The sequence below is a fragment of the Corapipo altera genome, unplaced genomic scaffold, assembly GCF_003945725.1.
Source record: "Corapipo altera isolate COAL_440 unplaced genomic scaffold, ASM394572v1 164, whole genome shotgun sequence".
In the NCBI taxonomy this organism is placed as follows: domain Eukaryota; kingdom Metazoa; phylum Chordata; class Aves; order Passeriformes; family Pipridae; genus Corapipo; species Corapipo altera.
This window is the reverse complement of record NW_020884969.1, coordinates 1,546,266-1,570,424: the sequence shown is the minus strand read 5'-3', so window position 1 is coordinate 1,570,424 and position 24,159 is coordinate 1,546,266. Positions and strand designations below refer to the sequence as shown.

Sequence of the window (24,159 nt, the reverse complement as noted above, 5' to 3'; positions counted from 1 at the left end):
GAATATTGCAGGGAAGCTGGAATGTCGCTGGCAGTGCAGGGCACAGAAATCCTGGCTCCAGGGAACTGGCCTGGTTGGGAGGCTGTTTTGGGATCTGGCTCTCCAGGGAGCCCCAGCAGCATCTTGGGCACCGGCTCAGCTGAAGCCGATTTGATCCGGAGGCTTTTCCGGCCCTGGGGCAGCAGATAAAAATCTCCTGGAACTGCTGTGACTTGGTGAGAGGAGCTACAGCACTGCGGCTCCTGTCCCGTTTCCTTTTTGCCTGGATGAGGGATTGTACCTCGGGATGAGGAAGCAGGCACTGGGGAGAGGAGGAAGCCATCAATCCCATTAATGATTCATTCCCTGCTCCCGGGAGGGAGGGCGGTGAGAAGTGCTTTACACTCCACTCCTCTGCACTACAAAGTGCCCTCGATGTTCCCCTTGGGATGACACATTCCTTGATAAAAAGCAGCTTCACTGGAATTGTCCTGTTCTGCCCATCAGTGCCATAAAATCCAGCAGCTCCTGCCAGAGCCCAGGAAAGGCCCTGCTCATCCCTTCCCAGCTGAGATAGGAAGGAAGAGGGAAATTACTGGGTTTGGGGTTTTTTTTCCCAGCTGGAAATGCAGGAAAACACTCCTGTGGGGTCGGACACCGGGAGCAGCCCCGAGCCCATGGTGTCTGTCATTCCCAGTGGATTTGGATGAGTGTTTTCCACCCACAAGCCGGAGCAGCAGCACAGCTTTCCTGGTAAAAGTGTTTGGGAATGGGATTGGCAGAGAAGGGGGAGCACTGGGGCTGCACAGGCACAGAAATCCCAACATCCAGGCCCTTTTCCAGAGGGCACTGCTGGGCCTGTGCTGAGCTGTGTCTGGGCTGTGCAGGATTTACCCCTCGGGCTCGCTGCTGGGAAGGGCTTTGGGGAGAAAAATGGGATTTTATCCCTGGTGTTTTAAGAAGTTTATCTGGAATTTGTTGCCAGGCTGGAAAGCAAAAGGGCTGCTGTGTTTCCGTGGATGGGAAAGTGGGGAAGGAGAAGGGAAGGGAAGGGGAGGTGAAGGAATGGGATCCTCAAGGCAGGGGTCACAGTTCATGGATCCTCAAGGGATTTTTCACAGTTCATGGATCTTCAATGGATGGGTCACAGTTCATGGATCCTCAAGGGATTTGAGTCACAGTTCATGGATCCTCAAGGGATTTGAGTCACAGTTCATGGATCTTCAAGGGATTGGATCACAGTTCATGGATCCTCAAGGGACTTGAGTCACAGTTCATGGATCCTCAAGGGATTTGAGTCACAGTTCATGGATCTTCAAGGCATTGGATCACAGTTCATGGATCTTCAAGGGATTGGATCACAGTTCATGGATCCTCAAGGGATGGGGTCACAGTTCATGGATCCTCAAGGGATGGGTGACAGTTCATGGCTCCCAGGTGACAGGTAACTGGGACCTGTTTGATCCCACCTTTCCCACCCTGACCCTGCCCAGGCAGGGACGTGCAGCTAAACCCAAATCCCTCTGCTCCCATGTCCCCACATCTCCCCAAAGCTGAGCTGCTGATGGGACACAAATCCCCCAGTTTGCTCCAGTTTCCCTGTGCTCACCATGTCCAAGTGCCCACAGAGGGGGCTCAGGGCACTCTCTGAGTGACAGATCCCAGGGACTGTGTCTGGATATGAACCTGGAATTAAACAACTTGCTCCATCAACAGAGAGAAAACGGGAATATCTGTTCCATAAAAGCCATCTGAGTGCAGAAAGCTGATTTTAACCTTCCCTCCCCGTTTGTCCTGAGCCCTGGCTGTGCTGTGGGAGCACAGGGTTGGGAATCTCACTGGGAATTAATCCCCTGCCCAGCTGCAAACACCCCCCACTATTTGTGTTTCATTTGGGGAGCAGCAGAGAGAGGCAGGAGGAGCTCGGGGTGGGATGTGGGATCCATGCAACAATGGAACAGGGGCCAAGGGCATTTTTTTTTCCCCTTTCTGGAAGAAAGAGAGTGAAACCAAGAACCTTTGCTGTTCTTTTCCCAGTAAACTGAGCATCTCTGGATAAAGCCATCCCCACTCCTCCCCCTGCCTGGGCTGCCATGGTTACTCTGCAGGACTGACCCAGCACGAAGAAATGCTGCTGCTTTCCCTTCCTCTGTGCAGAAGGAACAAGCCCTTCCTTTTGCTGCTGTAATCCTGATTTTCCATTAAAGGATTCCCCCCTCCCCAGGATGTTTATTTTTCCAGCAGGCACGACCCTCCTGTTCAGAACAAAACAATCCACTTTCAGGTGCTGGGCTGATGGAACAGCAAGAAGTTTCCCTGCTCAAAAGGACAAGAAGAAAAATGTAAAAAAAAAAAAATCTTCTCATTTTTACTTTTTCCTTCTCAGGAGGGTGGGAAAGCCTTGGGAAAGCCATGAAGACCATGGCAACCTGGGATAGTGGAAGGTTCCCTACCCATGGCAGGGAGTGGAACGGGATGAGCTTTAATGTCCCTTCCAACCCAAACCATTCCATGATTCTATGAAAACAAAGGCTCTGGGGCAGTGGGATCCACACTGGAGGTAAAAGGCAGAAAGATGAGTTTATCCCATGGCCTCTGTGGGTTGGGAATAATCCCTTTGGAGATTTAGTCACCGGGTGAAATATTCCCAATTCTTTTATTCCATCTTTAAGTGCCAGTGAAGAAGCTGAGCTGCTGCAAATGCTGCAAAACCCTTATGAGGATTCATGTTACTGCGACGAGTTTTTTATCCCATCCATGATCCTGTTTCTCACACACAAAGTGAAGGTGTGGATGCTGGGATCTGTACATCCAATCCAGCAGAAATCCTTAATGGGATGTGGGAATTCCAGTGGCAAAAGGGTTTTATTGCAGGGCTGTTCTTGCCCTGCCCCAACCTCCCCAAAGCCATGGACTGAAGGAGCAGTTGTGTTTCACAGGACACAGTGGATGTGGAATGGGCATGGAGATGCTTTTATAAACCCTGGGATGTGCTTCCCCCTTGGCAGTCTCACTAATGCTTTTTATTTTTTTTGACACCAAATAAATACAAAACAACCCAATAAAAAACAAACAGCCGTAAATCCCAGAAATCGGTCGCCCGTGAAAGCAAAACTATTGACTAAGTTTAGGCCCCCAAAATATGTGATTTGGGGAGGGAAAACCCTCCCCAGGTCTGCAGTACAGATGGCTTTGTGTGAATGACTCAGTGTTCCACCCAGGATTTGGGATGTGGGGGCTGGAAGGACAGTTTTTTGGAAGGTAGAAACAAGAGGCACTTAAATCTCCAAGGCTTTTTATGAGCACTAGGAATGTAACCACTTTATGGACTTCCCTAAGTGTCTTCCTGAGGTATTTCCTCCCCTGATGATGGAGGAAACCAGCAGGAACCAGCTTTAGTTTGGCTCAGTGAAGAGCTTGGAGCTCCATGGACAGATGTGGTTATAAGAGGTGAAGCTGCAGCATCAACAAACACCTGGAATTCCTAAAGGATAAAGCTTTTCCAACATCCCTCTGCTTGTGCAGGGAATGGCCAGGCCCTTCCCATATTCCACATGTCCATCAGACCCCCCCTTTTCTGCTTTTATTTCTACAATCTTTGCCTCACCAGCTTTCTGATCCTCCTCGTGCCAGCGCAGTACACGTGTCCAATGTGGATGGAGGACAGGAAAAACTGGATCTGGTGACTGGGAAGAAACAGTGGGAGGAAAAATAAATCTCTCAGGCCATTGTTTCCATATTCCTACAGAGTTTTGTCAGGGGAAGGACTGGGGCAGACACTGCTGAGGGTCATACAGAGGAGCAGCAGTTTACCCTGGTGCTGTACACACACACTGGAGTTAATTCACTCTGCAGTTCGTGGCTCCTGGAATATTCCAACTCCCAATTTTACACAACAGGGATCTCCTCCAAAGTATTCCAAAACAGCTTGAAAATAAGATTTAAAAAATAGACAGATATTAAAAATACTTCGTTGTTTCTCCATGAAGGGGAAGGTGGTTTCTTGTTCTCTTTGAATCCCCAAATCCAATCTCTCACCAGAGAGCTCCGAGTCCTGGTGCTCCAGGCTTCTCTCCTTGCAGGAGCAGTGGGATGTCCAGGAGCTAAAACTTCTGCAGGAATTTGAGGACCAGGTCTCTCAGTTTGACCCTCAGAGGCTCATCATTGTCACAGATGATGTGTGTGGAGTCCTCCTCGAGCTGGATGAGGGTCTCGGCCTCCTGCAGCAGGACAATGTGGCCCTTGGCCGTGTCCTCCACCTTCACATCGCTGAACCCGTGCTGGGGTGGGGAGGGGGGAAGAGAGGGATGTTACCACAGCTCAGGAAAACAGGGAGACATGAAAACCCAGGGCACAGGGCAGAGGATGAATTTCATGGAATCACGGAATGGTTTGGGTTGGAAGGGAGCTTAAAGCTCAGCCAGTTCCAACCCCGACCTTCCACTGTCCCAGGTTGCTCCAAGCCCCATCCAACCTGGCCTTGGACACCGCCAGGGATGGGGCAGCCACAGCTTCTCTGGGAATTCTATTCCAGCCCCTCACCACCCTCACAGGGAAGAATTTCTTTCCAATATCCCATCTATCCCTGTCCTCTGTCAGTGTGATCCATTCCCCCTTGTCCTGTCCCTCCATCCCTTGTCCAAAGTCCCTCTCCATCTTTCTTGTAGCCCCTTCAGGTACAGGAAGGCCACAATCCTACCCTTTTTCCTGCTATTTTTCTCCCAGAAGTCATGCAGGCAAGGACAAGGCTCCTCAGAGCAGCAACCAACTGCCTGTAAGCTCAGCCACTAAATCCCCCATCCTACAGCTCCCCAGAAAGCTGCTCCACCAGTGGAGACATTCCCAGGATCTCTTCTTCACTTGGTCACCTCCCTCTCACAAAACTTGTGGAAATTTAAATGCTTTTGAGAATTCCTCCCCACTGTTGAAATTTATTGGAAATCAGCTGCTGAATCCAAAAAGCTATGTGGGGAAATTCACCCATTCCCAAAAGCTCTGCTTCCATGGGAAAACAGGAGGACATGAAACCTCTATATCAGGACACGACTCCATGGGGGACTATTCCCTCCATGCACATTCCATGGAATACTTTGCTAACCCAGCCCTTCTCCACTGCAAGCTAAACTAGAATTATTTCCCCCCTCTCTGCCACCAAAGCAGCACATCTGAGATTAACAGAAATCTGCTGGATCCTCACTTGCCACCAACAATCCTCACCTTTTCCAGAGTCTGCACAAACTGGTCCACAGGAATGGAGCCGCTCAGCAACGGCTTCAGAGCTTTACACTCTGGCACATCATCACTCACTCGCTTCCTCTTCTTGCTGGCAGGAGGTTGGGGAGGCTTTGGAGGGAGCTGATGGATGAGAAGTTGCACAGGGAAAAAAAAAACACACTCTGAAGGATGCAACAGGTTGAGAAATGGGCAAGTTCAGAGCAACACTCAGGGAATGAGGAAAAAAGGGATGTCAAGAGAACGCTGGCCGTGGAAAATGAGTCTTCAGGAAGAAGTGGGACAGGCAGGGAGGGGGTGGCAGCTGCTGCAGTGACTGGAGTCACTTCACCAATCCCACTGTTTCCCTGTTGTTTGGTGGGACTGTGTGCTTGGATCATGTTATTTGGGAATTAATCACTCAGTTAGATGATGCTGTGTTCATAAATCGAGTTTTGGGCCTTGCCTACACAGTGTCAGTAACTCCAGAGCTCCCAGGCTCAGCCAGTCCTGACAGGTATCACTGGGCTGGCTCAGCTCCAGCCATTTATGAGGGCTCTGGCATTTTAAGCCCAGGTCTAAGTTTATTTGGCAGCAGGAATCTGAGTAAATGAACAACACAAAGGACAAAGCAGCCTCAGACCAATTCCACTGCAACAATTCCATTTTCCCAGCGCTGCTCGGTGTTTCTAGGGAACAGACTTGGAAAGAGGAGGACAGTGTGTCTGCTGTGCACTGACACAAATCCTGAACCCATCTCTCTGTCCCTGCATTAAAGACAATTCCATCCTGGGCCCTCTTCCCAAGCATGCTGGGCCCAGGAGGAGAAGGGTTCTTCACTGAGTCCCTGCAGGCTCCTGTATCCAAGGAGAAAGGGGACCAGGACATCACCTCCTCCTGAGGACCACTAATGCCAGGAATTCCACTGCCAGCCTGAGGGAGGTGGCAGGAAGGGATGTAACATGTTGTACAAGGATGTACAACCTGCCTCCTGGGGAACAGGACAACTGAAGGCCCAGTCCCTTCCCAGGTCTGATGTTCCAGGTCATCTCTCTCCTCTGACCCTCAGCTCAGAGTCCATGGGAGACTGACTGATGCTGCTCCTGGTTATGGAAGACAGCAGGATGATTTGTAGCCTCCCTTCAGGAATAATCTCACTTCCCCTTTTTATCTCAGCCAGGCACATGGCCAAGGGAAAGAGGGCAGAGAGATTTATTTGCATCCCACTCTCCACTCCACGTGTAATTCCTCACTGGCACAGCCTCGGACAAGGATCTGCTCCGGTGGGGAAGGAGCTCCTCGTGAGGACAGCTGAGACCCCAGATGGCAGGAGAGCCAGGCAAGGATATTTTTCCCCCTTTCCCACTGTCCTGTACCTGCAGCACGTGCTTGTTGTCCTTGGTGTGCAGCACAGCAGAGACTGTTGCCAAGGAAATGCCAGGCTTGATCTCCAAGGGCACGAGGGAATCTGCAAGCTGGAGCCAAAGGAGATTTTGGTCAGCAGGTGAGAAGCTCAGAATGTGCCTGAGCCCAGCTGTGATTTAAACTGGCAGCAAGGTGTTTTTAAACATGGACCAGTGAACTGTGAACACAAACCCACTGATACAGTGACAGAGGGCTCCTCTTACCTGCCCAGCCCTTCTTCCAGCTCCTAAAACTATGGATTTCATAGTGGGATCAGAGGTTTTCAGTGACCAGGGCTGATCCCAGAAACCAGAAAAAATAAAGAGAATCCTTGTTTAAAAAGGCAACTTCATTAATAATTTTAATTAGTGAAGCTAATGATCTAACTCAGCATCATTTATTATGTTTGTTACTTGGATGGGCAATGAAAAACCAAAGTGAGTTTCCTTTCAGTTCCTGACTGCAGAATAGCTGGAAGTAAAGGATTTATCCTTAAAAACCCAATGGCTCTGTTGATTACTTTGAAATTATTCCTTATGATGCTGCACAAAAACCCTTCCACTGCCTTTTATACAATTCTTCCCTGAAAGACATAAAATTTAGTCTTGGCTACACCTTTGGATCTGATGGCAACATCCCAGACCTGGCTCTTCAGGTACCAAAACACTGCTGAGTTCCCTGGTCTGCTGCAAATTCCGACCATGCAGGTGATCACTCAGTCACTGCAAACCTCTAATCCTTGTGGATAGAGAACCAACTGAACTTGACTTCAAAACACCCCATTTCTGGTGTAATCCTTTTGCTACCAGAGCACTGAGAAGGTTTTCTTCTTGGCTTTCATTGTGGCAAAGCTCAGTTACTTTTAATGACTTCTGAAAATCTCACCCACCACTATTAAGGCTGCAGGAACATTTTGAGAGCCCCTCCTTGCAATAACACAGCTGGTGTGTTGGAAAAAATGCAGGCTGCATTAAAAATCTCTAAATTTTGTATATATTCAGACCTGGTGAACCTTAGAAATCCAAATTTCAGGGATTGCTGTCACTCTGGGACTCTTCCCAACGTTTAAAGCAGGCAATTTTAGTACAGCCTTCACAGTTTGTTGTTGAAGGCTGAGAGAATGAAAATATAATGATAATCATTGCTTCAGATTTCTCCTGGGACCTAAAAATAGCAACACTTGCAGCAGTGTGTGTTCTGCACTTGGCTGTGGTCAAAGGCACTTCCCATTCCCACCACATCCCAGAGGGAGATCGATACAAAGTGGGATCTAATGAAGAGCAAAGTGACAAACACCGTGAAGGGAAAGGTCTTTAAAAAACAGGGAGCTGCTCAGAATCGAAGTCTGCTGCCACTGAAATATCTGGATATGAACGTTTGTGCAGGTTTTAACCACGCAGTTGCTAAACAGCAACACTTAAATTATTAACAGCAGAAAGCCAGTGAGACAGACACTCGTTTTTATTTCCTCCAAGATACTGCTGCAGCCCACAGCCCTCTCCCTGTGGCAGCCAATCCTTTTATTATAGAAACTCACTGACCCAAACCAAAAGGGTCATTTAATCACATCCAGTAATTCACCCTCCAAGGCCAGACAGCTCTGCTGTAGTCCTTTCTGCACTCCTTTCAGCTGACCTCCTGCACACAGAAATCACAGAACTCTTCCCAAAATGCTGCATTAAAGGAACCCTTTTCACAGGGACAGCAAGTCTTGCCTGCACTCCAAGCTACAGCCACTCCACATCTCCCCTCACAAGCTGTTTCAAACTTTAATTCCCCCTTTGCAGCCAGGAAATCCGTGGCTTATTTCAGGGTTGAATTTGTCCAACTTGCAGCTGCTGGATCTTGTTCTGCCTTTGTGTGTGAGATTGAAAAGCCCCCCACCACGCAGCAATAAATGAGTCTTCCTTGCAGTCATTATCACGAGCCTGGTGTCACATGCTGGCACCAGGAAAGGCACAAAAGCAGGGACACTGAGAACTAACAGCACATTAATCAGTCCCCTGCCTATGGATGAGCACTTGGACTGCCTTAAGACAAACTTGTGTGTGCACTATTTCAGTTTTTAGCTTGTCCACCCATGCTAAACCAGAGTAAAGGCATTTTTACTGTTGAATCTTTGCTGGAGGGATTGTGTTTTCCTCAACAAAATGGGATTTGACACACACCATGTGAGCCCAAACACCAGTGTTGGCCAAATTACAGTTGTTGAGAAAGAAGAACATGGGTTAAGCCCCTCCTAAGTCTCTACTAAGACCTCCAACAGGGACAGGTTTAAGTTTGCAAGTTGTCTTCAGTCACCAGCCAAAAATCCTCCTGTTGGCAATGAGGGGCTGGGGATGGACCTGAAACTCCTACAGTAAAAAATAAAACTGAGGCTGAAAAATCAGGGGAGAACCAGAATTTTAGCACATGAGGGATTTTCCCAGGGACAGACAACCAGTATTTTAATGGCCAAGTTGCAGTGATTTCTTCCTGGATTTTGGAGACACCTCTCCAAACTTCACCTCTGGGGAAGGTGCAGGAAGCTTGACCCAGCAGGGAGAGGCAAAGTTTGAGCTGAGTGGGGTGAGCTGGATCTTCACCCTCCAGGACCAGGACAAAGAAGGAGCACAGCAAAGTTCACCAGGAATTAAAATCCCCTTAACTTTTAGGATCTGAAATCACTGTTGTGTACATTAGATTACACCACGTGTATCCAGAGAGGGACCCAGCTGGGTTTTTACATCAACACTTAATGTGCTTTTTTCCCAGATTTGAGAACTGCACAAATGTGTGATCTCTGCATTAGAGGTAGAAGCCAGAGCTGCAGCTCTGGGTCAAACCAGAGAAACCAAAGACATGAGACAGAGCTGTGACACCACTGGGCAGGACAGACCCCGTTTGGACTCAACACCCTGCAAATCCTCAGGAAAAATAAGGCAAAAAATTAAGTTGTGATACATTCCTTGGGCAGGGATCAGTTTTGTTCAGCTTGTGCAGTGCCCAGTCTTGAGGCTACTCCCAGTTTTTATTAATGACCTCAGCAGAGATCGAGGAGAGTGTTCAGAAGGTCCCACTGGAGCTGGTAGAGGTACCTTTAACACATGAGTTCAAGAACTGGAGTGAGAAAAACAAGCTGAAATTCAACAGCATGAAATGCAAGGCCAGAGATTGGGCTGATACAGAGAATTTCAGTTGCTGCAAAGGACAGAGGTGAGTGGTCCAGATTTATTAGTCCATCCCATTAGAACTGGGAGTGACACAGCCATGGAAAAGCCAAATTAAACCTCAGAAAATATCAGGTAATTCTTGCAGAGATGAGCCATCACCATTATATTGAGCCCAGCAAGAACCCATTTGAACTACTTGTAAATTGTGGGTAATTTCAGCTCAAGTAAGATATTCTGAAGGGTAGATTGGGGCAGCAGAAGCTGCCTGGTAAGAGGGAACTAAATGTCTTGGCAAAAAGAAAGCCCAAAGGGAGAATTTGATTATTCTAAATGAACACCACAGGGAAAATACCAACAAAAGGGGAAATGTATTTATGCTAAAACATGGTGTTAAGAATAAATGTGTGCAGGCCAGCAGTGAGTATGTGTGGGCTGGAAATGAGGAGGTTTCTGGCCATCAGAGACAGTGGGGGTTTGAACAGCACCGAGTGGAACAGCAGGGGCAAAAGTCTCTGTAATTTGGAGCTGGAGCCTTACATTTTTTGAGGCACATTATAAAGACTATTAGTAAGTGCAGCTGGGTTCTGGTCAGGTAATCCCTGAGGGCACTTCCATTTCCAGGTGGGAATGGTTGCTCACAACCTGGGGGCTTGCCAGGTATGAAGAGATTCTTACCCACATCCCAGGCCCTAAACAGGATGGAAGTTGGATGAGACAGAAAAATATCCTCTCCCAATTATTAGAGTAACCCAAGGATTTTAAAGATCTTGACTTCAGGAAAAACCTGACTTCAGATAAAGCACATGGAGATCAGAGTTTATTCATAGAGGGTTTTATAAAAACTAGTCCTCAACAAAACCTAAAAAGAGAAAAACCTGCTTTACCTCCATCCCTCCACTCCCCTTGCTCCTCACACACACCAGATCCAGTTTCTGGAGGCAGAAAAGCATCTTCCCAGTGTATCTCTGATTGGAAAAGATTGCCCAAATATTCCACCTGTTTAAAGGTTGTGCAGCAGCCCTTTCACAAGCAGGGAGGATCTGTAGAGTCAGTTTTATAAAAGAAAATGAAAAACCATGGTCTTCATCCTGTCAGTTAAATTTGGGTGGTGATGTGAGGAGGGGAAGACAATTTACCTCATCTCCTACCTCCCTGCCTCCTCTTATGCCTTCACTTTTTAAGAACCAGGAGCTCTGTTGTCCAGCCCCTTGTAACCAGACAGAAGAGATTTTAGTGTGGGCAGGAGAATCCAACAGATCCAGCTCTGGCTTTCTTTATACCCCCCCTGCTAAATCTGGGTCTGAGTGCAGGAATTCTGCAAGTATCAGATCCTGCAGAGGGAACAAAAGACGTGTGGTCAAACACATGGAGCCAAGGGGAAAGGGCTGGAGATTTAAATATTCCTGTGGATTCCTGACCAGCAAGCATATGGAACATGCTGCAGGTAGGATGGGAACTGGGGAATCTTGCTCATGAGACTTAAAGGAACAAAGGCTTTTCCAACAGAGAAGAGCATCCCAGAACTAAGGGCATCTGTCTGATCATCAGTGGGTGATCTGAGTCACATTTGTTGGGGTTTCAGCCTCACATTTTACACAATCCAAGAGGTTTTAGTGGGATAATTCAGTTGTTAAACAAACCCCAACTTAATGGATCTGCCAGTTGCTGTGGATCTCCCAGAATTCTCAGTGGAGCAGATTTTGAAGTCTCATTAACTTCAGTGGATGAAGAATCGTGCCATAAATAGCCAAGGTTTTTGCTATTACTGCTTGCAAATGCCTAAATCTTAACTTTGGGCTTCCCCAGAGCTGACATCCAGTGGAGAAATAAGAGGCAGAAGGGGTAATCTGCAGTTTTGAGCAACGAAACAAACCTCTTCTTTTCCATGTAAATGTTCCATGTGCAGCTAATGGACCAGGGCTCTGGATCAGCACGAGGAACTTTGTCCCCAAAGCCTGGAAACCAAACCAGCACTGAGCAACCAACAGGGAATAATCTCAGCTGGGAGTCTAAGCAGTAGGCTCAGGACTACCACTAGCACTGGCTTTTTGCCAAGCCTGTGCCAAAAGACAGTTGAAGGAAGTATTTAAGAAGTGTAATGAAGCAGATTTATGGCTGTTTAATGAAGCTCTTCCCCAGTAGCTCGGGAGCAGGAAACAGTTGTTTGAAGAACTTACAAGAGGATAGTGGAAAACAGAACCAGCAGAAGCAAAAAAACAGCCTCAGACTGGAATGAAAAATGACAGGTAGGGGAAGCAAGGACATGAAATATCTTCAAAGTAAAGGCAGGCAGCTTGCAGATGCAAAAGATGAGTCATTTGAAAGATATAAAAATGGCATAAATCAAAATATTCAAAATACAGTAACCAGTTTATGGGTCAGAATGTCAAGTCAGGATGTGATGTTGTTGTTGTTGAAGCTGGTTGGGAAGAGAGAGGTGACTGCCTGGCTGGAAAGGAGTGTTATTTTAAAGCCAGCCATCAAAAATGAAAGGAAAAACAAATCTAGACATTAATGTAGGCAGGCAAAGGCAGGTTGGGAGCAGGAAAGTAGATCCCAGTTTCAGCTAACTAAACAGGACAATCTGTGGGTAAGAGCAACCAGAGAAAAGGTACAGCAAAAAAAAAAAAAAGGGCAAAGGAAATGAAGGATAACACATTGCAAGCTCACAAAAAATGGGGAGGAAGGGGCAGAATTCCTCAAATGGTCAGGAGGGAAGAGACATGGGAATGAGGTGGGAGACAATTTTAGGAAGAAAATGAGGGCTGATTGCTCTGAACACCAACGACATAAATCAGGAGGACAAAAGACTGCTCTGGGTCTGCCTTTGTCCAGGAAAAAGGTTGGTAAAAGCTGGGACAAGAGCAGTTGTGGTGGAATGTCAAAAGGAGAGGTCAAACTGCTAGAAAAAAGGAGAGACCCAGACAATTTTACAGTAGATTCAGTGAGCTTGGGGCTGCAGGGAGGGATGAGCAGCAAACAGGCAGGTTGTGTTTAATTTACTTTGTGTGAGACTGTGGCACAGGGACACCAGGGGGAATAGTCAGGGGGAAAGGAACAGAGAGGTTGGGAGATTGGACAATGTCACCCATTATTGGTAATATTGGTGACTCCCTTATTTTGGGGCCACCAAAATAAGCTGAGGGTCAGAAGAAAGTCAGAAATTAAAACTCCTCAGTCCCTGAAACCCGAAGGAAGTTGGAGAAGTAAGATAAAAGCATAAAAAGGGAAGTCAAGACAAGGGAATGGGAGGGTGGAGTGAAAGCTCCATAACTCTAACAGAGCCCAGTGCTGCTTCCCTAATTCCCTCTGCAGTTTCCCTCCATGCCAGGCTGTGCCTTGCACATTCACACCCTCCCATAGTGGGCTGTGTCCTGAAGAACTTGCAAATAGAATATTTTAAAAACACAGAGCCCTCAGTGAAGTGTCTGCTGCCACACCAAGTGATCCGCACCATTGTTCAGCTGTAATTAAACTGCAGGCACATTATTTGCTCAAACACTACTGTTTAATTTTATCTGTTTGCTCCAGAAGGTGTTTTCCATTTTCCCATCGTTGTGCCGTGAATAGACAATGCCTAACCAATTTCCAGGAAGCAGTCTTTTCTTTTTTTATTATTATTTTTTTTTTAAAGTGAAAGGCAGATGCTGAGAAGAACAAATTAGTTCAAGTGTAAAGGTTTCCACAATCCCTCTGAGAGCCATTCCAGCCTGATGCCTTGGGACTGTTAAAACCTCTCTCCAAACAAAGGCTGCTGTGAGTGTAAATCTCATTATCATACAACAGCCCTGCTTGACCTGCCTTTGCTCCTCGGTGAAGTGATTGAAATGTAGACAAGCTCCAGCAGTAAAAATAAATTTACATTAGTCTGACAGGCCAGAATCTGAATCACTGCAACAGTTTTGCAAAGGGAATTTCACACCACCAAACCCTCAGTCTGAACTGACTTGAAGCCACTCTGAGCCAACTCTCTGGTTTCCAGAAACTGGAAGAATCCAGAGAGCAGTTGGAGCACATCCCACTGGGAAGGGGCTGTGGATTCAGGAGAGGGCCCTGATCAGGGCCCTTCACTGCAAGAGCCTTTCTTTTATGAGTGTAAATACACACAAATCCTTACCCTGGAGCAGATCTACCAATGACTTGTTTTTCCAGAGCAGATTTCATCAGTCCATGTTGAGCTGACATGGTTTTGACAAATAACAAGCCATTGCAAGGTTCACTGGGAGCTATAAAATACCCTTTTCAGTTGCCACTTGAGCCTTCCCTGAACCCCAGGGCTGGTGGCAGCCTGAACAAAACAAATGCCCTTTCCTTGTAGTATAGAAATTCCTGTATGTTTAGAAACCCTAAAGAGTCTTCCTGGATAAACTACTGAAAAGGGGACATTAAGCAACAAATACTCCCCACCAGGGAGCCTCATGTCCTATCTGCAATCCTGTCTTGCACACCCCACTCAGAGGAAAGGGAGGTTACATTGAGTTTTTGCCATGACCAGGTAGATCCCTGAAAAAGAACCAGCAAGATCCCTCTTTGAGGGTGATTTGTAAATCCTGGAGCTGGGGAATGGCATCCCATGAACAGCCCTGAGTCACAGTCTTGCTCTCAGGAGGGTCTTTTCAGGAGCATCATTACAGACCAAGGAGCTTTTGCCACAAGTTGTTCAGTGTAGCTTTGGAACCAGGGAAAATCATGGAATGGTTTGGGTGGGAAGGGACCTTAAAGATCATCTTGTTCCAATCTCCTGCCCTGGGCAGGGACACCTTCCACTAGCCCAGGTTACTCCAAGTCCCATCCAACCTGGGCTTAGACACTTCCAGGGATCCAGGGGCAGCCACAGCTTCTCTGGGCAACCTGTGCCAGCCCCTCCCCACCCTCCCAGCCAACAATCCCTTCCCAATCTCCCATCTCTCCCAGCCCTCTGGCAGTGGGAAGCCATTTCCTGTGTCCTGTCCTCCATCCCTTGTCCCAAGTCCCTCCCAAGCTCTCCCACAGGCCCCCTTGAAGTACTGAAAGGCCACAGTAAGGTCATTCCAGAGCTTTCTCTTCTCTGGGCTGAACACTCAGCCTGGAGAACACCTGGACATGGAAAATTACAGGAGATGTTTCTTCTTCCTGGGCACAGATTGCTTGGAAATTAGGTTGTTAGGGAAAAAAAAAAAAAAAAAGGCCATTTGTGGGAATATTCCTGCCTGTGCAGGTTTCTGCTCAAACTCTCCAAGACAAAGTGAAAGCAACAGAAACCAGCCCTCGTTTTCTTTGTGCTTCTTTTCCCTGGTTGGTGACTACCACATTCCCTACAGTGCATCCTCTCTCCCAGCAGTTTTGGGAAGTGCAGGAAGAGCTGGTATCCACCCCCTTCAGAGGTATGACACAAGGGACAGGCTCACAAGGGCTCATTTTCACTCTCACAGCTCAGGGGAAAACCCAAAGCTTCAGTGAAATCTGAATAAGAGCTGAGCCACCGGCTGCTGGATTGAGGATTTGTTTTGGTCGTGCTGGCTTAGGTTTCATAGGATCCAATAAAGATGCAAATTTCCCAAACAATTAAATATCCAGGCCAGGATGGAGCTGCATCCAAGCATATTTGCTAATTAACCCACCCTCTCCTTGTCTCCAAGCAGTGGGCTGGGCAGGCTCCCAGCAGAACAGGTGTGAAATGATGGGAATGGGGGTCGGGGGCTGGCTGAGGGATTTGTCACCAGAGTCCCAGTTCTGTACTTCATATTTGGCTCAACTAAAGGTCCCTCCTCCCTCTGCTCCCTGAGGAAAAGTAGACTCATTATTCGAGTTTCCAAACCTGCTTGCAAAAAGCCACTGTCACCTTTGATCCAAGGACACATTTGTGCTGATTGGATTGTCAAAAAAATATTTTAAGCTCCTATCTGTCGGAATGTGGGTCAGCCTTTGTGAGATGGGTACATTTGGATTTGATTTATGGGGTTAATGAATCATTAATAGATGTTGTGGGGATAAGTAATCCACATTTCAGATGCCTACAAGCAATCCATTAACCTGCTGGACTTCTGCAGCCTGTAGGAATTAACCATTTGTTGAAATTGTTGAAATACAAATGAGCCTTTTCACTGCTTCTTTAACATATGGCTGAACACTGCTCCTCACAGGGAAGGGTATTCTCAAGGAAGGAGAAAGACACCTGCTGGCCATCAAGTCCCAGGTTCCTGGGATCCTTTCCATGACCCTGGGGCACTAATTCAAACTAATTCACAGCCATATTTAAACTGGAGGTGACTGGTTGCCTCACCTGTGGCTTGCAGAGATCACCCTTTGAATTGTGAGATGCGATAACCTTGCAAAGGACAATTCACCTGAACATATTTTTGCTTGCCCACAATCACAGAATCCCACAATGGTTTGGGTTGGAAGGGACTTTAAAGATCATCCCATCCCACTGCCTGCCATGGGCAGGGACACCTTCCACTATTCCAGGTTGCTCCAAGCCCTGTCCAACCTGGCCTGGAACACTTCCAGGGATCCAGGGGCAGCCACAGCTTATCTGGGCAACCTGTGCCAGGGCCTCCCCACCCTCCCAGCCAAGAATTCCTTCCCAATACCCCAAATAACCCTGCCCTGTGGCAGTGAGAAGCCATTCCTGTCCTGTCCCTCTATCCCTTGTCCCAAGTCCCTCCCCAGCTCTCCTGGAGCTCTTTTAGGCACTGGAGGGGGCTCCAGGGTTTCTTTTCCAGACTTTTCAGCCCCATCTCTCAGCCAGCCAATGTTGTTTTCAATTCCCATTAGTTGACACAGCAAACTTACCTCTCAGAAATGCTTTTTTCTTAGCCCTGCATTTGACAGAATGTGCTTTACTTTATCACAGTCACCAGTAAACCCCAGCCACAAGATTCCTTTAGTCAAAGGCTGCAAATATCTTCAGAACAAACATCTGTAGTTCTGAGGCTGCACCTCCAGTGCTGGGGGCAGTTCTGGGCCCCTCAGACAAGAGAGACATGGAGGGGCTGGAGAGTGTCCAGGGAAGGGAATGGAGCTGGGGAAGGGGCTGGAGCAGCGGGAGCGGTTGAAGGAGCTGGGGGGGCTCAGCCTGGAGAAAAGGAGGCTCAGGGGGGACCTTCTGGCTCTCTGCAACTCCCTGACAGGAGGGGGGAGCCGAGGGAAGTTGGGCTCTGCTCCCAGGGAACAAGGGGCAGGATGAGAGGGAACGGCCTCAAGTTGCACCAGGCAAGGTTTAGATTGGATACTGGGAACAATTCCTTCATGGAAAAGGTGGTCAGGCATTGGAAGGGGCTGCCCTTGGAAGGGGCAGTGGTGGCACTTGAGGACACGGTTTAGTGCTGACCGTGGTGGTGCTGCAGGTTGACCGATGGACTTGACGATCCCGAAGGTCTTCTCCAACCTTAACAATCCCCGGATTTCTAAAGGGGCTGCCGAAGCAGCAGCAGCAGCTGGGATTTGCAGCCCCCCCCCCTCTGTCCCCCCAGCGCAGTCACTCACGTCTGGCATGATCTCGATCTTCTCGTAGCGGCGCTTGTAGGGCAGGGTGAGCACCTCGGCGCGGCGGTAGGACATGGCCGGGGGCTGGCAGTCCACCATCAGGTCCGTGCGGTGCGACTGGGTGGGCGGGGGCTGCGTGTACTGCTCCGGGCACACCACGTGCAGGGGCTGCAAAACAGGAGGAGCCGTGTCCTTAATCACCGTTTTGGCATCAGCAGTTGCCATAAGGAGAGAAAAAAATGAGCTCAAGTAGCTTTTTCTTCCAAATCCTTTGTCGTCTACACTGGGAAGTAAATGGCCGTAGTGGTGAAGGCCATCCCAAAATTGTAGTGGAGATGTGTTAATATGCAAGGGAGGGCATTTGTTGTGTTCAGCTGGAGAAGAGGAGAGTGAGGGAGACCTCACTGCAGTTACAGCTTCCTCGGGAGGCAAAGAGGAGGGGCAGGCACTGAGCTCTGTGGGGACCAGTGACAGGACCCCAGGGAATGGACTGGAGTCGTGTCAGGGGAGGTTTAGGTTGGATCTCAGGGAAAGGTTCTTCCCCCAGAGGGTGGTTGGGCACTGAACAGGCTCCCCAGGGCAGTGGGCACAGCACCAAGGCTGCCAGAGCTCAAGGAGTGTTTGGATGATCCTCTGGGGCACATGGTGTGACTCTTGGGGTTGGACTCGATGATCCTTGAGGGTCCCTTCCAGCTCAGCATATCCTGTGGTTCTGTGAAAATCATCAGCACAACAAGCAGCTCTTTGAGTTTTCATGACCTGTCAGCAATATGTTGACAGAGCAGAACCAGGCTGGTGGCCCCAAGGATCGCTGCAGGATTTAAGGAAGGCAAAGGAGAAGACAGTGGTTCTGCAAAGTGTTTTGGAGACAGCATAACACACCAGGAAAAACATGGGAGAAGATGTTTATCCAAAAGCAGGCTGTGACAATTCTATCAGTTGTGCAGTGACAAGGCAGAACAACAAGATAAAATGATCCAGGAGGTTTGGAAGAGAATGTGTGAAGTCTCTCTAAGTTCAACAAGCTGAAGGCAAAACACAGGGAAAAACTCAGCCAGAAAAAAAAAATCTGGGTATTACTTTAATTATGTCATGAGTCAGAAAGCAAATTTCAGTAGAAACAAGTGAGATGGACAAGGAGAGGCCACTAAAGCCCAGAAGAGTCAAGGGGGGAATGCAGAGACTACAAGAACTCTCTGGCCTTATTCCCAGACCTCTCCCAAAGGAGAGCTCAATGCTCTGTGATGTCTCATGGAAAAAAAAAAAAGGTGTTGTCCTGATTTTTGTTTAATGTATCAGTTGTTCACAGTTGATTTATTTATTACAAGTGTGTGAAGAAACATAGGAAAAGGCAAGAGAAAAATCCTTACCTGGACTTCTTTGAGTAATTTAGACACCTGAATAAAATTGAGCCTTGTGTCAATGGGGCAGTAAACACATTTCATTGCCAAGGGCTGATATGGAGCCAGAGCATCCAGGTAAGAGAAATCAGGTTCTGGAAAGAGAAATGTTGGAAACACTGAATGTTTATTAACAACAAACACGGCCCAATCCCTCTCGGATTCCACATTCAGGAATTAAAGGAGCTGTTGTTCAGCAATGTTAATTCTGTTACACATTTCTCTTCCCTTCCTCCTCCCCTCACCCATTATTTTCAATTAATTTGATGAAAATTACGCCCACAATTAGTCTTCCCTTAATCAAGCAACAGAGCAACACTATTCCATTTGAACACATTACTGCACGATTTTTAAAGCAAATTTAATCATGACAAAAACACCACCTCTTCTTTTTAATCAGATCCTGTAAAAGAAGGCACGATGTGTCATTTTGGGTCTCATAAGGTAACCCACATGGCAGCCTGGTTTTCACTATGACAAAAATGCAGCATAAAGATCATATTGTTATATATATATATATATATATTTATTCTTCTGAATCTAAGTGCCAGGTTCAGACTGGTAGAAAAGCAAAGGGCCTTTCATTACTGACTTTTAAAAATCAGATTAGAGGTTTGCCAGGGAAAAGTCATGCACTGAATGGGCTCTTACTCACACAGAGGGAAATAAAACATTGACAATATTACAGAAAAAGACAATTTTTTGGGGGTGGATGACAAATGTAGATCTTAGGTGACACAGTGTAGGGTACATGTAACCTCTTGATTCTGGGGGTCACCAACTAATGATGTGGAAATGCTTATGCCAGCACCATCTACCTGATAATTGTGGGATAGAGGACACAAAGGGAATGCTGGAAAAAGGCAAACTGGTATTAGTTTGATAAGGACAGAATGGGAAAAAGGGAAAGGGATGCATGAAAGCCTTATCTGCTGAATTATCCTGAACCAAAGGACACCCTGCAGGGTGAAGTGCAGTTCAAGCCTTGCTGGAGAACAGCACGAGGTTTTTCTCTGCTACCTGCTCAGGCTGTGAAAGGAGGAACTTAAAGGAGACTGAAATTCAGAGACTTCACTCTGGATTTAACCAGATGTTCTTCCATCACCCCGAGCAGAGCACAAGGCTGGATTTCTCCTGGAGACAGCAAGGGAAAATCTCCTTCAAATTTCAGCACCCAGCAGGACATCCAACATAAAGACAAGTTAATTGCTCTCCCAAAAATCTGCTGCTGGCTGAGCACCAGTGAGTGATGGGGGGATATTTACCCTGGGAGAGCAGAATATGGAGCCAGCCAAGGATACAGGAGTTTGGAGCTGTTAAAGGGATCATTTTCCCAGATTTAAAGCAATTGTCTGGGAACATTAAAGTGAGAAATATTAATGAGGACATCTTACAGGATGCCCCAAAAGCCATGAATCCACAAACATGAAATACAAATTGCGCTGGGCAAAAAGCCACGTTAGTTAAAAGCAGATGTGGTGGTGGCAGTGAAACAAAGCCTAAAAATATCCATGTAAAAATGGCATTTAGTGTCAGTTAAATTTAATAGCAGTGAGCAGAAGTTTAAAAATAGGAATACTGGGAAGGCAGCTAGTTGAAGAATGATCAGTGATCAATTAGAGTTAAATCAGAAGACACTTTAAAAGTCATAAGGGGAAAACAGAAAGTTTAAGTCAGGCAGAGCTCCTCCGTTAGAGATGTGACATGAAACAGAAAAAAATAAGTTAAAAAAGTTATGAGAAGAAAGTTTTTCCATCCCATCTGAGGAGATTTGAGGCTCTGATTGAATATTTCTGAGTCAGAGGCTCTGATAATGTACAGACATGGATTTTGGATCCTGGAATCCCAAAAGGTTTCCAGCCCATAGTGTGTCTCTGAACAACTAATAGGAACGTAAGAGCCTGGGAAAAGTGAGAAATTCTAACAAGGGAATTCTAACACAGGACTTGGAAAATCTTCACATGTGAAAAACGTAACTTGAGCTGGTCTCAGCTCCTGTGACCCACAGGAACTGCTGTTCTGAAACCCCCACAAATCCAAAGTCACCTGTCTGATGGCAAACTGTGCTTGCCAAGGACACACAGTGACTTTTCCTGACAGAATTACATCTTTTTCCCCCAAGACTCCTGATTCACTGCTGTGTGACACCGAGTTATAAAACCTTCCCCTGCACAGTACTGATGTGCCATGAGTTGGTTTAAGATGTCCAAGGGAGTTGGTTTTTAAGGCATTGCTGTTACCAGAGCAAGAAGCAGCTTCTTTGTACCGTGTCTCCCTCCAGAACTTCTTTGTGGCTCAGTGGTGTTCAATATTTTTAATCAATAATCTACTCAATACTGCTCCAGCAGGAATGTTTGCAATGACAGGAGCCAGCAGAGCAGCTCCACAGCTCACTCACAGCTGGGGTCCTGCTGCTGCTGGTTTAATCCATATTCTTGTAGTTGTTTTTTACATCACAGATTGGAAAGGTGGAGACTACCTGGCTCCTGTGGACTGAACAAGCAGTGTCATCATTAACAATGCTGGATGGCCTGTAGTTTAAAGGTCTTAATTATCAGAAACTAGGAGTCTTTCACAGGAAAAGCTGAAATGTCATCTGCTCTCACAACTGCTTCAATGGTTCTTTCATAACCACAGGTTTTAGCTTAAACCAGAAAAGTAATAAAACAATAAATTAACATTAATTTAATATTAATGTAATTTTATTGGGTATCAATGCTTCAGATTTTCACTGGAGTTACCAAGAACAGAAGAATTGAATCTGCTGGGAATTTCTACAGACATAGATCATAAAATATTTTAGGTTGGAAAAAACCTCTAAGGTCACTGGGTCCAGTTGCCAAGCCCACCACTAAACCACGTGGTTTTGTTCCAGCTCAGGCATCTTTTCTTGAGGGAAGCCAAAAGTCTTAAAACTGAGGTTGCAGAAGTAGTTTAATTTGGGTAAACTGGAAGAAAGGGACAATTTCTACTTCAAATATTAAATGGAAAAAGTAGGACTAGAGAGTCAGAAGGAAGAAGGAACATCCTGCCCAGTGGATGTGCCTCCAGACAGAGACAAAAGCCACGGACAGATGAATTTAGGAAACGAACCACCTGGAATCGCTGTGCACTCCAAGGTCACCCTATCAAAGCAGCTCTCAACTGGTGCTTTATTTGAAGTATAAAGTGGGAAAAAAATCTCCAAGACCATGACCTGATGCACCCATGGGTTGTTAGGACTGACATTCCAGTGCCTTTAACAACCTGCCAGGCTCTGACAGAAGTGCTCGACTGCCTCGATCCACGGAGGATTAGGATTTAATACAGAAAGGTCAACTGCCTCTCCCTTCAAGAAGACACAGAATGAGAGTTCCTGCCATTAAAGGCCAGTTTCTGACACCCTGGGCAGCACACTCAGAACATGATTAATGCCACTGATTCCCCAGGGATTCATGAAATGCACACCCCAGCAAAGGCTCTGCACACTCGCAATGGAAGTTCCAGCCGGAGCAGAATTCACTATTTCCAAGACAATGCAGATCTATTTTGCAGTCTTACCAATTACAGTAATTAGGGCTTGTCTCCTGAACTACCTCCAGGGTCAGGAGGGATGGCACTGCAGCAGCTGTGGGACCACACAACATTTCAGCACAAACAGAGTCTACATTTAAGTGCCCAGCAGGAGCCCCCTCAAATCTCCCCTCCCCTTGCACAGGGCTAATTACACACTTTTAATCTCCCCAAATTGGTTCAGCAGTATCATGATGCTGTGACACTTTTTGGTGTCAATATTGTGAAAGATTTAAAGGGACTTGCTTAAAGAAGTAAGAAGGAAGGAAATAAGCCTTTCCCAGCCCTCTTTGCTTTAGGACATTTTGTGCTTTCCAGCAGTTTTCCTATTCACTAAAAAGAGGAGGAAAAGAAGCTTAACAGCAGGACTCCATCCCACCCTTGCTGTGGGAGTAGTTTGATCCATTACTCAGGATTCTCCTCCACATTACTCTGTCCAAGTCCCAAATCCACACCATTTTACCTGGATAAGTCAAATATAACAAACCTCCCACCACACCAGAGCTGGTTAGACACAAACCCAGTAGCAACAGCCTAAAGGATTATTATTTGCCTTCTCAGATCTGAAGAATTCCCACTGTGGGTTCTGTTTGGATGACACACCAGGTATAAATACACCTGGACATCAGTTGGAGGGAAGGCCTTGAAGTATTTTTGAGCAGGGTCAGCACTAGAAGCAGACTGAGGGAAGTGGGGGAACTTCAAAGACCTGTTGTGCTTCTGAGGCATTGGGAAAAAACAGCTGCCAAGGCATCAGCCAGAGCTGCACCTTCAGCTTCAGCTACAAAGGTGTCTGCCAGCCAAAAAGCATCCAAGGAAAAGCTCAGCCAAAAGGGAGGAACAGCCCAGATCCCACTGCCAGGTCTCTGTGGGGGGCACACTTCTGAAGCAGCAGAGATGACAGAAACCTCTCCAGAAACACTCTCTGGTTGCCTGAGGTTTTGATGAAAGGGCAGGAGAAGGGATGAGGAAAGGTTTGTGGTTCCAGTGGAATATGGAAAAGAAGTGTTTCTCCTTCCTGACGAGCATCAATTAGGTCTTGCCTGGGTTTAACTTGCAGCCAGCTGCTTTCAATTCAAAACTTCATTTCCTGTAGGCATTTTACTGCTGAGCAGAACAAAGCTCTTGCTCAGACGTGGCAGGAACGGGCTCTGCAAGGCAAAGGTTGGCTCTGCAGGGCCACAGAGAATTAAATGGCACAATAATTACATTTGGCCCTACGGTCAGTCCTGGGGTCTTAATTTAGATAAGCTGCTGCTGAAGTCAGAAACTTCTGCCCCAGAATAAATGAGTAAAGCCCCAGGGATGTGGCCACACTTAACCAGAGAGCACAACCTACTGTTAATTTGATAATGAGATCAGCATTTTACTTACCTGTGAAGATGACAGTGTTCAAGCTGGATTTTCCCCACAGCTCCATGAAATGCACCACATCCCCAAACCTCAGAGAGGGATGCCCAGTGAACACAACACAGGGCTGCTTGAAGTCATTGCTGAAATCTCCATGGATGCTGGGATAATGCTTCAATTTGTTTGTCTGAATGAGCTGAAATAAAAACAAAAACCCAGACATGACCAACTTTTTCAGGCCTGTGTGCTTCAGTGTGTTTATTTACATGAGATTACAAATATCCTACAGTTTATTTCTAACTCAATCACAGAGTCCCTTCCTGCATATCCCTTCGATTTTCCAACAAATTTGGTCATGACTGTCCTAAATGTTATGAAAAGGAAGTCAGAGCATGGGGCCAGGTGTCTCCAAGTCCTTGCTCTCATTTCTTTGGTACCAGCAGTTGGTGACTGAGAGGAAACTCTGCAAACACTCCCTTGGCTTAGAGTTTCCTGGAGTGAACAGAGAGCTCAGCTGCCAAATTCAAAATAAGCTCCTTTCTCCTCTTTGCTATGCCTGCAAAGAGCTCCAGGCACATGTTTAACCTGCTTTTCTTCCATCCCAGCAGTACCAGGCACTTGTGCCTTCAGCAGAATGTTGCCAC

At 46.8% G+C, this 24,159-nt stretch overlaps 1 protein-coding gene across 2 annotated transcripts in view; it reads right to left on the bottom strand.

Moving 5' to 3' along the window:
• Positions 1-2,621: 2,621 nt before the first annotated feature.
• Positions 2,622-24,159, bottom strand: part of INTS9 (integrator complex subunit 9) — a 62,167-nt gene continuing 40,629 nt past the window's right edge. Inside the window, exons 12-18 of one of the 2 annotated variants that reach the window (XR_003531184.1) lie at positions 23,540-23,711; positions 18,584-18,708; positions 17,214-17,381; positions 6,567-6,665; positions 5,197-5,334; positions 4,018-4,259; positions 2,622-3,906 (exon numbers count right to left, since the gene is read on the bottom strand). Coding sequence is in view for 1 of the 2 variants with exons in the window: in XM_027665106.1 (XP_027520907.1) it covers positions 4,083-4,259; positions 5,197-5,334; positions 6,567-6,665; positions 17,214-17,381; positions 18,584-18,708; positions 23,540-23,711 (879 nt within the window). In the remaining variant the exon portion in view is untranslated. Of the gene's footprint in view, positions 4,260-5,196; positions 5,335-6,566; positions 6,666-17,213; positions 17,382-18,583; positions 18,709-23,539; positions 23,712-24,159 lie in introns of both variants that reach the window. The other variant, XM_027665106.1, reaches the window with a different exon arrangement.